The sequence below is a fragment of the Microcaecilia unicolor genome, chromosome 9, assembly GCF_901765095.1.
Source record: "Microcaecilia unicolor chromosome 9, aMicUni1.1, whole genome shotgun sequence".
Classification (NCBI taxonomy): domain Eukaryota; kingdom Metazoa; phylum Chordata; class Amphibia; order Gymnophiona; family Siphonopidae; genus Microcaecilia; species Microcaecilia unicolor.
The window spans coordinates 114,263,472-114,276,870 of NC_044039.1; the positions used below are offsets into that span (position 1 = coordinate 114,263,472).

General features: G+C 41.9%; 1 protein-coding gene across 1 annotated transcript in view; it reads right to left on the minus strand.

Moving 5' to 3' along the window:
• The window catches only part of AKAP6 (A-kinase anchoring protein 6), a 698,126-nt gene that overhangs the window by 160,182 nt on the left and 524,545 nt on the right, over positions 1-13,399 (minus strand). The window contains exon 9 of the mRNA XM_030214549.1: positions 12,226-12,372. Within this exon, the coding sequence (XP_030070409.1) occupies positions 12,226-12,372 (147 nt within the window). The remainder of the gene's footprint in view (positions 1-12,225; positions 12,373-13,399) is intronic.

The window sequence follows — 13,399 nt, forward strand, 5'->3', positions numbered from 1 at the left end:
AGCTCCTCTGATATGAATCTGAATGTTCTTAGTTTCCTTCAAATATAATTTTCTCTTATGTTACATTGCCTTCCAGTGCCACTCAGCTCCATTGCAATTCCTCTGGTGAATGACAAAACCTACTGTAATACAGTTGCCAAGTCTCACAGGAGCGTGAGAGCTGGCAGCCTTTTTGACAGGACTGAGGAGAGAAAGGAAGGAGAGCAGAGGACAGTGAAGCCCATTCAGCAAGAAGCAGGGAGAATAATACTTGGCAAATGCCAACTGACTTGTCTAATAAACTTATTAATGTAGGAACATTTGCATTTAATGTACTGCAAATTTGTACACATCTGCATCTTTTAAATGAATTGTGTATTTTAAGGGAGTGGTTGAACACCACATGTTGTTGTCTTTTAAATAAAAATAGGATCAGGTAAAGCAGGTAGAGAAAGGAGGGTGAAAGAAGAGACTGCAGAAGAGAGAGAGACCTGCCTTGTCTGAGGTCCACTGACAAGACTTCAAGCTACTTAGATGTTTGTGGCAGATATGCAAACCATTAGATTCTATTGAAATAGAAAAATCTCTGGGGCATCGAGGGAATATATATATATTTTTTTTCTATTTGCTCTCTTTCTATTCATCTATCTGCCAATCTCACTCTGTGCTTTTCTTTTCCAAAAAGGAAAACAGAGTAATCTATGGATTGAGATGTACTTCAGCATCAACAATAGAGGTGGAAATGGTGCAAAAGGAGTCAGCGTGAGCTATCAGCTTTTTCTATGGTTGGTATCTCTTTCCCTAGTTCTTACAGCTGTCTCTTGCACAATTTATGGCTTTCATCTTTTCTTCAACAGAGCTGCAGTATTAGCTCCACTTTAGTGGCCGCTAAAAACATAGTATGCTAGACATTTAGGTGGAAACTTTATGTCAGGTGCCATAAAATGTTTTGAAAATGGACCTGTTTATAAAGGCAACATAGGGGTCAATATTCTAAAGGCTTAAACTGGGCAGGAGAGGCCCCAATCAGGTTACACCCTGCTGAGATAACTGGCTGTTGATATTTAGCGGCACTTAATTGGGTAATGCTGCTGAATATCACTGTTAACCGGCCATTCCACCGGGTTGCGGCATCTTCCATCCTAGTGCACCCTCCCTACCCTGTGATGCCAAGAAGGGCTGACTAAGCACTCTACTACCAACTCCTACCTTGTAGCCCCCCCCCCCCCCCCCGTCTACCTTATTTAGTATGAGTGGTCTAGTGGAGTCTTAAGGGCAGGAATGATACCCACTTGCTCCTACCTGTCACTGCCCATTGAATAAAATGGCTGCTGCAACCTTTAGCAGCAGTCTCATGGTACTCACTAATACTGTTAGGCTGCCGCTAGAGATCACAGCAATAATTTTGTAAAGGGACCAGAGAAGGGCAGAAACGAGAGGGCATCACTCTTGCCCTTAAGTCTCCAACAGCCCCCAAATTCTATAAAAGTGGCAAAAAATTGCATGTGCAAATCTAGGCACACGCCTAATTTGTACACACAATTTAATTCAACGAGCCAATTTGCACTGATAATTGGCTTTTTAACAAGCAATTATTGGTGCTAATTGGATTTAATTAAAATTTATGCACGGGATCTACGCGTAAATTTTACATGCGAGTCTAAAAAGGGGGTGCGGCTATTGGAGGGTCATAGGCAGATTGGGGTGTTCCCACAATTTATGCACATTGTCATAAAATAACAGGGATCTGTGCCTAATGTAGACACAGGGATTTACACCGAGGTTTCGTTGGTATAAATGGTTATGCCTACATGTAGTCATTGTTCCCAGCGCTAAGCGTTATTCTATACACGGTGCCTAACTTTAAGCGCCATTTATAGAATACACTAAGCGCTATTTTTTCAGTGCTGAATTTTTTTTGGCATCATTTATAGAATTTAGTCCTAGACCACCAGGACTCGAAAAGATAGAGAGTGGGCTCGGTCGACCCTTCTTCATATCAGGGGTGGGAGGAAGGGGGATCGACATTGTGGAGAAAGGAAAATTGGAGGAGCCTTATGTGGGTCCTGGTGGATATTCAGCTAGGGCCTGCATAAGCATCTTATGTGGATCCCTGCAGAATATTGTCTGAGACCCATATAAGCTCCAGGGGCCAGTTCACTAGGAATTAGCACTGGAAATTCGGTTCAGGTGCCCAGACAAGGCCCAACATTGAATATCTCAACTACTTCTGCCTCTGTGGGCTGAACATTGACTGGATAGAAAACAATCAGCAGAGAAAGGACCATTTTGAGCTACACAGGACTAGATTCTGTATATGCCACCTAGAAAATCTGTGTGGAAAACATTTCCGTCTAAGCATATTTTATAAGGGGGTGCCTATATTTAGGCGCGGTATGTAGATATCCTAGCACCTAAAGCTACGCCCCTCCTTTTATACCAACAAAAATGTGGTGTACATCCAGGCTTATTTCCGATCTGATTTAGGTGCACTGGGCCATATTCTATAACAACATGCATAAATTTGGAATATGCATAAAATGCCCATTCCCCACCTACAACCATGCCCCTTTTTGCCTGTGCACATTAGAATTTAAGTGCAATGTGTTACAGAAAACACTTAGCAAGTTATGCGTGTAAATTCTAATTATTGCCAATTAGTGCTCATTATTACTTGTTACGTGCTGTTAACAACACTGCTTGGCTTGCTAAGCAAATTAAGTTACGCATGTTGTTATAGAATATGCTTGGTTTTCGGTGTGGAACGCTAGGCGAGCTATATAGAATCCGGGGGACAGTCTGCCCTTTTATACCAACCTGCTCTTTTGGCACAGGGCTTATTTGTTTTTTTTGTCATCCTAATCATCCTGTCACTGAAGTACATGTACTATAAAATATATGCATTAATTAATTAATTTCAAACTTCTATACTGCATTCCCAGATAAACCATTCAAAACAGATTACAAGTATTAAAAGATAATAAAACATGTAAAATAATATGAAAAATAAAATAAACATGCAAATTATATTACAAACAAACAAACAAAAAAACAAGGTTGAGGTAAGACTGCCTACTTAAATCTAGTAAGAAAATTGGCTTTGATACCTACGTTATGTTTGAATAGATTGTGAATAATACCTATTACATATATTGAGGGTATTTTTATAAAAATTTCCCTGATACAGATAAATTCCGATGGCCATGTCGGGTTTTTAGGATAAGATTTTTTCATGAATATTTTTATTAAAACTGTGTTTAATAATTATTTGGGTCAATATTCAGCCGACAGTAGTCAGCTTTTTTTTTTCCAAACACTGGCCACTGTAGGCTTTTAATACTCAGATTATCAGTACTGGGCCATTGGTGCTGAATAGTTGGGTACAATGCAGTCGCCATCACTTATCTGGATACCAGTGATATTCAGATCAGTACACAAATTTACTAATGTTTAATATTTAATTGTGCTTGATATACTGCCTTTCATGAGTGAGAGTTCAGTGATGAAGTATTAGTTGTGAATTGGAGCCTCTTTGCACTGGGGACATAGTCTTATGTGAGCCACATGGTTTTGCGGATGTTATAATGACGTTTAGATGCCACAAGAAACACACTGAGGTCTCTCACATAAATTTAACTTTAAGCTAACAATTCAATTGGCCATTTTGGAGGGGGGGAGCACTTACTGCCACCCATTGAGGTGGCGGTAATAGCTCCCACTCTAACCCGGTGGTAACTAGATAGCGCACGGCACTGTCCAATTACCACCCGGTAAACACCGACGCTGGGGGTGGGAACTACCATCGGGCTGCTGAGGTAGCCCAGCGGTACTTCCGGTATAGCGCGCAGTAAGCCCGCATTAGGCTTACTGCTGCTTAGTAAAAGACCCACTTAATGAGGAAAAAAAGATAGGAATAAACATTGGCAAGTTAGATGTAAAAACAGTAATAAGGCAGACCAAAAGAAAATACCCCCCCCCCCTCCCCACAGCTATTTAGTTTAGTTCCCTGTGTTTGCAGATTTTATTCATTTTCTTTCATTTTGCTTTTATAAATTTCCATTTTGTTTGATTGTGTTTTTATACATTTTTGTTTCTGAGCAATTTTACTGATTATGAAGAGGCTGTGGCTTACCAAACAAGGACAACAAAATAAATCCTGCTCATGGCATACCATCACAACCCATCTCCCCGATGACAGCCCATAAAGAGTTATTTTCATAAATTGGACTCTTTGAAAATTGACTAGGGCTGAGTGAATACATTTTTACTCAAAATTTCACTACATTCTTAAATTTAGAAGCATTAAAAAGTGGGTGCAACAGGAGTGAATTTTCAGCAGGAAAAAGAAGTTAGGAGTTTAGCACCGATTTTCAGTACTAGGCTCATAAATTAGGCTCATAGAGGTCCACAAGTAAAAAAAATATATATATATTTGAGACTGTATTTCTAAAACTAAAGTATTTCCACTTTATTAGATCTTTTTTCTTTGAAGATCATTTCAGACTATTATTTCAATGACTGATCTTACCTAATATTGACTATTGTATTACTTTATATTTAGGAGCCTCTGTAAAGGTGTTGCACTGACTTTGGGGGCCCTCTTACAAAGCAGCAGTAAGCCCAATGGGGCTTACCGCTCGCTAAAAGGGAAGTACCACCAGGCTAGTGCAGCAGCCTGGCAGTAGTTCCCTCCCCCCAGCATGCGCTATTTCCAGAGCTGCAAAAATATTTACTGCCGGATTAACGTGGGAGCCCTTACTGCCAACCTCAATGGGTGGTGGTAAGTGCTCCCCTCCGAAATGGACGCTCGGCAAGTGCTTCACTTGACCATTTCTTCGCTTGACCATTTCTTGAATAAAAAAGACCTACCTTTTACTCGCTATGGTAAAAGGGGGCCTCGGTGAACGTAGCTTTGTAAAAGGACCCCTTAGTTAATGTAAAATATTGTCGCTAGACTGGTTTTTAGAGCAAAGAAATATGACAGAATTACTCCATTACTGTGTAGGTTACATTGGTTATCAATTCAAGCTTGGGTTTTCTTTAAAGTGGTTTGTAACACATTTTGAAGTTTCAGGCCAGAGTATTTTTCACACTCTTTATCTTTATTGCATCTAAACGTTCATGGAGTTGGCACTAGTAGTGGAAATTGACTTTAAATTTTTTTTGACTCTTCTGTCCAATTTCAAGCAACTATGGCTTGAAATGCTTCCCACTTATATGTGAGATAAATTTCTTCTTATCTGTTCTTCTGTCAGGGCACAAAAAAAGTACTATGCTAATGACAATTTAATTTTATTTCAGTATCTGATTTTGTTTTAATCCTGTAGCACCTGGGGTATGCACAAATTTTAGGTGCCCTTTTACCAAACTGTGGTAAAAAGTGTTCTTAGCATGTGCTTACACAGGTCATTCCAGTGAACTACGATAATTTAAACCACAGGGGTAAAATGGCTGAGGGGCCCTTTTACTAACCCAAGTAAGCATCTACGCACGCTCAACAATGGCGTTACTGCCCGACTACCACATAGCTCTTGCAGTAATTTCATTTTTGGCGCGCATCCAATATGCGCGTCTAAAAATATTTTTTATTTTCGGGCACACGTAACGGATATGCGCCAAGTGGCATTTGATGCGTGTAGGTCATTACTGCCTGGATTCTTTACTGCTAGGTCAATGGCTGGCGGTAAGGTCTCAGACCCAAAATGGATGTGCGGCAATTTTAATTTTACCGCACGTCCATTTTCGGCAAAAGAAGGCCTTTTTTACAGGCGCGCTAAAAAATGGATCAGTGCACACCCAAAACCTGCACCTACACTACCGCAAGCCATTTTTCAGCGTGCCTTGTAAAAAGACCCCTGAATTTTTTATTTTTTCAATTAATGGCCATGTGGTAATTTTCCCATTAACGCGTGGACATTAGGACATGAGCCCCTACTGCCAACTATTTTTTAGGTAGTAAGGGCTCACATGCTAATTGGCTAATGTGACACAATGTGGCTGCTCTAACCGATTAGGACAGTACATGCCTATTTTCCACCCCGACCCGTGCGTAGATGCCAAAATTACCGTGGGATGCCTGAGCGTGTCCCTAGTAAGGCATTTTCAGCTGTGGTAAGCATGTGTTACTGCCTGCTGCAGCTTTTTAAAAGTATCCCTTAATTTTTTTGTATTTCACTTAGAACCTAAATATTGGGGATAGGTGACTAACAAATAGAATAGAACAGAACAGGCAAATACATGGCAGGCCTAAATTTATGAACATAACTTATAAGTTCCTAAACTAAGATGAATTTTCAGCTAAAAGTCTGGGTAAAAATAGGGCACAAATTTGGGTCCTGCAGACTCCAGCCCAGCAACACCAGGTCGCAGCTTTGAGACCCAGTGTTCCCAAGTCATTGGAATAATACTGTTTTAAAAGTGGCTTGCAAACAGTATAATTTATTTCCACAGACGTCAGCAACCTATGAGACTGTTATACCGAAGTTTGCTCTCTTCCCTGGTAAATGAAGGTGCGGTACAAGCTTGCCTTTTACCACACCTTGATAACTTTCACTCTGAATATCGCTCCTAACCAATTAATTTGAAACTCCCCCACACTCCACCACGGGCACTACCTGGATAATGCGGGGCAGTCAGAAGGGAAAATATCTAGGTAGGACCATCTCCTACCTGGAAAAATCTTACTGACTATTAACATAGAAATATAGAAAAATGTAAGCAGATAAAGACCATATGGCCTATCCAGTCTGCCCATCCATGCCATCTACTTTCCCTATCACTCCCTTAGAGATCCTATGTACTTGTCCCAAGCTCTCTTCATTTTCAGATACTGTTGTCATCTCCATTAGCTCCACTGGGAAGCCATTCCATAAATTCACCACCCTTTCCATGGAGAAGTATTTCCTCAGGTTACTTCTGAGTCTGGCCCCTTTCACCTTCATCCTATGCCCCCTCGTTCCACAGCTTCCTTTCAATTGAAAGACACTCGCCTCCTGTCATTTATGCCAATGGAGGAGGGCGAATGCTGGAGTGACACAGGGATCTGTACAGGGACCGGTGTTATTTAACATATTTATAAATGATCTGAAAAACGGAACGATGAGTAAGATGATTAAATTTGCAGATGACACAAAACTATTCAAATTTGTCAAAACATACGTGGATTGTTGTGAGCTGTGACATGTCCCTCAAGAGTCAGCCCAGCCTCAGCATACACAAAGGAGATGCAATTCACTATCCAATTTGAAAGTGTGCGTTTACTGATTTCCAATCTGTTGGGGTCAAAAGAAATGAAACTCTGGGTGAACTGTCTATGGTCTTGAGTCTACTCCAGATAGAAGGCTAAGGCTCATTTGAAGTCTAAAGTATGCAGTACACTTTTGCCAGGATGGGCATGTGGTTTTAGGAAAAATGTTGGCAGAACAATTGACTGGAACTCCAACACTACCTTAGGAAGGAACTTAGGGTGCGTGCGAAAGACTACTCTGATGTGGTGATATTTAATATACGGTGGACAAGCTACCAGGATCTGGAGCTCACTGACTCTGCAAGCTGAAGTGACCACCACCAGAAACACAACTTTCCAGGTCAAACACTTAAGATGACAGGTATCCAGAGGCTCAAGAGGAATTTTCATCAGCTGGGTGAGGACTACATTGATATCCCATGACACAGTGGAAGATCTGGTAGGGGGCTTCATTAACAACAAACCTTTCATGAAATGAACAACTAAAGGCTATACAGAGATAGACTCGCCTCCCACATGGTGATGAAAGTGCCAATTGCACTGAGATGAACCCTTACAGGGTTGGTTTTTAAACCAGACTCAGAAAGGTGCAGGAGGTACTCAAGTATTTTTTGTGTAGGACAAGAAAAGGAATCTAAGGCCTTGCCCTCACACCAGAAAGCAAACCTTTCCCATTTAAAAGAGTAACATCTCTTAGTTTAATCTTTCCTGGATGTCAGCAAGATAGGGGAGACACCCTCAGGCAATCGGAGGGGTTCAAGTTCTATGCTTTCAACATACAAACTGTGAGTGCCAGAAACTGGAGATTGCGATACAGAAGGGAACCCTCATTCTGCATGATGAGGGTTGCAAAACAGGCCAATCTCCATGGATCTTCAGAAGACCACTACAGAAGAAAAGAGAACCAGACCTGCCACGGTCAGCAAGTAGTGATGAGAATCATGGTTCTGTGATCTTGCCTGAGTTTCAGCAAAGTCTTCTCTATGAGAGGTATGGGAGGATACACATATAGTAGACTCTGTCCCCAATGCAGGAGAAAGGCATCTGATGCTAGACTGCCATGTGACCTGAGCCTGGAGCAGAACTGAGGAAATGTGTTGGTGAGATGCGCGGTGAAAAGTTCTGTCAATGGGGTGCCCCGTTCTTGGAAGATCTTCCGGGCTATGCCTATGTTGAGAGACTACTTGTACAGTTGCAATAACCTGCTCAATCTGTTCACCAGGCAGTTGTTGGCAGGTAAGTGGCATGGAGGTCCATACTATGAAGTACAGCTCACTGCCACATGTCCATCAATTCCTGGCACAATGGGGTATGATCCCGTATCCCTTACTAGTTGACACAGAACATCACAACCTGGTTGTCTGTTTGAATGAGAACAATTTGGTTCTGAAGTCGATCTCTAAAAGCCTTTAGAGCGTTTCAAATGGCCTGGAGTTTGAGGAGATTGATGTGGAACTGAATCTCCTGAGCAGACCACTAGCTCTGAGTGTGAAACCCATCTACATGAACTCCACAACCTAGGTTGGATGCATCCATTGTCAACACCTTTTGAGGTGGTGGAATTTGGAATGGAAGTCCCAGGGTCAAATTGGACCAGATTTTCCATCAGAGAAGGGCATGGGCCAGTTCTGGTGGTATGCTAATGGCATCCATTAGGTTCCCTGTCACCTGAGATCGCTGGGAAGCTAAGGTCCACTGGGCTGCTCTCAAGTGGAGTCATGCCATAGGAGTGGCATGCACTGTTGAGGCCATGTGACCCATCAATATCAAAATCTGTTGAGATGAAACCTGCTGGCTGCTGTGGACCTGTGAGACAAGTGTTACTAAGGTATCCACTCTCGCTTGAGGAAGGAAGGTCTGAGCCTGGATTGCATCTAGCAGGGCTCCTATGTACTTCAATTGGCGAACTGGGTGCAAGTGGGATTTGGTGTAGTTGATGACAAACCCCAGTAGCTCCAACACCTGAATAGTCATCCACATTCACTCCTTGACTCCTTCCTGAGATGTGCTCTTGACTAGCCAATCATCTGGGTGGGGAAACACATGCACCCCCAATCTGTGTAGATACTCTGCGACAACCACCAGACACTTGGTGAAAACTCTGGAGGTAGACACCAGGCCAAATGTCAGAACGCAATACTGGTAGTGGCGTTTACCCACTCAAAATCTGAGATACAGCCTATGACTGGGAAGTATCGAAATGTGGGTGTAGGCATCCTTCAAGTCAAGAGAGCATAGCCAGTCATTTTCCTGAATTAGAGGGTGCCCAGGAAAAGCATCCTGAACCTTTCCTTGACTAGAAATTAACAGGGCCCTTAGGTTTAGGATGGGCTGGTATCCTTCAGTTTTTTTTGGTCGCAAGAAAGTACCTGGAATGGAATCCCTTCCGTTCTTCCCCTGGTGGTATGGGTTTGACCACTCAGGCCTGTAGAAGGGCAGAGATTTCCTCTACAAGTACCTGTTTGTGCTGAGAGCTGAAGAAAGATGCTCTCAGTGGGGATTTTGGAGGTCTCTGATGCCAATTCAATAAAGAACACACCAGTCTGAGGTTACAAGGGGCTATCTGTGTTGGTAAAAAGTGAGCCTCCCTCTGACCAGTAGGCCACCTATGACAGATTCTCTGCCCTGTATTGACTGGAGATTCAGCTGGGACTTCTGAGGATGGGGTTGGCAAGACCTGGAATGCTGGGTCTGAGTTGACTGAGTGGAACAAGCAGGAGGCAGGAACCTATCCCTTTGAGAGTAGTACGAATGCCATCTTTACCCAGTCAAAAATCTTCTTGTTGAAGAAGATGCAGATGGAGGATGCTGAGAGAGTGTGTGGATAGTATCCCCTATGTTTCTTAATGAGTCCAGCAACCTCTTCCACTTTCTGTCCAAACAAATTGCTCCCTTGGTATTGCACATCTGCCAATCTCTCTTGAACCACTGTTACAGATCTGAGACACACAGCCAGGAAAGTCAGCACATCCTCACATCCATGTCAGAGAGTCTGAATACAACATCAAAAATACATAGGCATCTCTGGCCAGATAATGCCTATACTCCACCTGCTTGTTGGCTAGCTGGTGAAGCTCTGTGGCCTGCTCCAAAGGGAGAGAGTCCGCCAGACTCAGTGTACTGTTCACCAAAGACTCCAAGTAAAGGCTCGTGTAGAGCTGGTAGGACTGGATGTGGATAACGAGCATCTAGGTCTGATAAGTCTTTCTCCCAAATGAATCCAAAGTCCTGGCCTCTCATCCCAGGGGTGCCGAGGAATGGAGAAATTAGTTGTTACCAATAATTTTCTTTCCTTTAGTCCCAACATTAATAGAATTTATTCTGGAAGTACAAGGAGAAGTTGGAGAAAAATAGGTAGCAGCTTTGGACTGAGTGAGTTTGGATAGAATATTCAACAGAAAAAGGCCCTTCTACAAAGGTGCAGTAGGGTAGCACGCGGCAAAACAATATTTCTTCCGGGTGTGCCTAGGTGCCCTGCAGTAGTTCTGCATTTGCCGCAGTAGAAAATAATTTTTATTTTCTTGCGCAGGGAGTAGACGTTCCCAGCAGTAATCAGGCAGCGTGGGCACATTGCCACGCACTACCAGTTTACCACATGAGTAGTGCGTGAACCCTTACTGCCTTCTAAAAAGGAGGCAGTAAGAGCTCAGGCAGTAATGGCCATGCGCTAATTTGGAAATTAGCATGTGGCCATTAATGACAGAAATAGAATTTTGGCCATTTTAGAGCTGCGCTACAAAAATGGCTGTAGCGAGCAGAAAATCCACACGCTCAAACTACCGCCAGTCACTTTTTAGTGCAGCATAGTAAAAGGACCCCAAAGTCCCCATGGACTTAATGAGTTTTGGCACAGGAATAAGCTACAATTAATTAATCTTGCCTTGATGAACAAAACTAATCACATAGCTCAAAACTGAAAATAAAATGGACTAAGTTCTGGAACAACAATTCATAAAATATATGTATACATGTGTCGGGTACACATGCATGGTTGTACCTGATTCAGAACAGGTGTAAATTTGTGCACAAGTATGAGTGTACTGGTGGGGATATGAGCCTATTTTATAAAAGCACAGAGATGTCTATTTTGCCATAGTAAGAGAGGGGCATTAATAGAAGTTTTTATAGGTCCTCTGTTATAAACTACCTCCTGTAAATGTTATTATTAATAATGCCAGAGCTGCTGCTGGAAAACGTCTTCCAGAGTAACAGGACAACATAAAAGTAAGTGTAAGTGAAGTGGTAGGTTTTACAACAGGGATGCTTGCAAATTAGTTTATACAAGTGGCTTTTTGTTCTAATAAGAATTGTAAGTAAGAATTTCTGATTTCACTGTTTGTATAAACACAGCAGGTACTTCAAGCATTTCCTTATTATTAAATTAATAATCTTTCAAACCTCATCCTCCATATGGAGAGTACGTTTATACTTCAGGCATAATGTCTAGTTCCCTTGTCCTCGGTACATCTGTTCCACTCCTTGCTTTAAGCAGTACGATTATAAAGTGTTTTGAGATCCCGTTAGGATAAAAGGCACTATAGAAAATTCAATTATTATTATTACTGTGTTTGGAACCGAAATACACTGCACCAACTCCCCAGCTCTGCCTCCTAAGAGGACAGTTAATAGTAAGCTGTAGACATCTTCTCCCTGTATTTCCAGAATAAATTCTATTAACGTTCACTCAAGCATGGCAGCAGTATAATATCAGATATACTTTATTGTAGTTGACTTTGTGCATACTAGTAATAAACAGCACATTTTACTTACAATGTTTTTATGTATTAAATAGCTAAACTTATTAACTTCAGACAGAAGACAAACAAAATAACAGGAATGGAAATGCACAATGTAGTGCATATAGCTATTTAACAAATGGAGATGGTGCAAGAAAACTCAGATATCTGTGTACTCTTGGAAATCAGACAGTACGCTTCAACAGCTTCACAAACATGCAGAAGTTGCACAGAACCAACCAAGAGCAATAAAAATGCAAATACCCCAAGCAGTTCCCATTTCTCGTTAATGGATTCCACTTTTTGCAGGAGATCGCCAGGGAACACGCCACCATTTTTCCTCAGATAGTCAACCTTCTTGAGGAGCGCCAGCTTTTTTGGTTCTCTGATTGACATTTCCACACTATACCGCTAGAACAAGCAAAGACAGGAGAGAATTAAATAAAACCCTATGGCCTCACTGAAGTACATGGTTTCATTAAGCAAATAGTTTAATAAACCCTGCATTCCGGTTGTTTGATCAGGTCAAAGCCACTGTTTCCTCTAAGGTGAGCGGGGGTCCTCCATCTACAGTGGAGGCTGCCAGTGGGGGCTACAGTTTCCCCATCACATGTTCAATACTGAGGGACAGGCACGTTCTGCAAGTCTCCAAGGAACTTGCCTTTCCCTAGTGATTGACAACACAATATTACACAATATTGAAGCACCACCCCCTACTGTTAGCAGTGCAGTCGGAGGTCATCCTCAGAAAAATAAATTGAATAAAAACCAAGGTTGTCAAATGTGTATAAACAGTTGAGTTGGAGAAGCTGGTCACATAGCTGATTCATTATAACTTGTACCTCTGCATTGGTTTTCATAGGTTCAGACTAGGGAGAGAAGTTATCAATGTAGCGTATTGTTAAGATGGGTTATTTTACTTTTAACCTGTGTTATTAGTAACTTTAGATCTCTTTGCATAAAATGGGACCTGTGCTAAAATAGCAAGAGTTAGTAGTAAAATAATAGTAGCCCACACTGATAACTTGTCCCTAAGAGGCGTAGTTATCAACATGGGCTACCTTTAAGATGAACAGAAAAATGGCAAATTTATGTACATTTATGCGAGATAGGGTGTGTTGCTGCGAACACCTAGTTTATGGAATTGTCCTTCACCTGTCCAAATTATCACATTGTAAATTTTGGAGGAGTTCCCTGCATCTTCCCATACAGTTACCACACAGAAAAGAAACCTTTACCATATGGTAAGTGTAGTGACAGATAGCATGGATGCACTTACCCCCTCCTATATGTCAGACAGTAAGTGCATCCAAGCTAGCTACATCAGTGAAACTGGCTCAGGCCATACACGTTTCCCACCCATAACCTATTTATTTAGAGATACAAAGCTTACCCCCCCCCCCCCCTGCTTACTAATCCACGCTAGCAGCAATGCTGA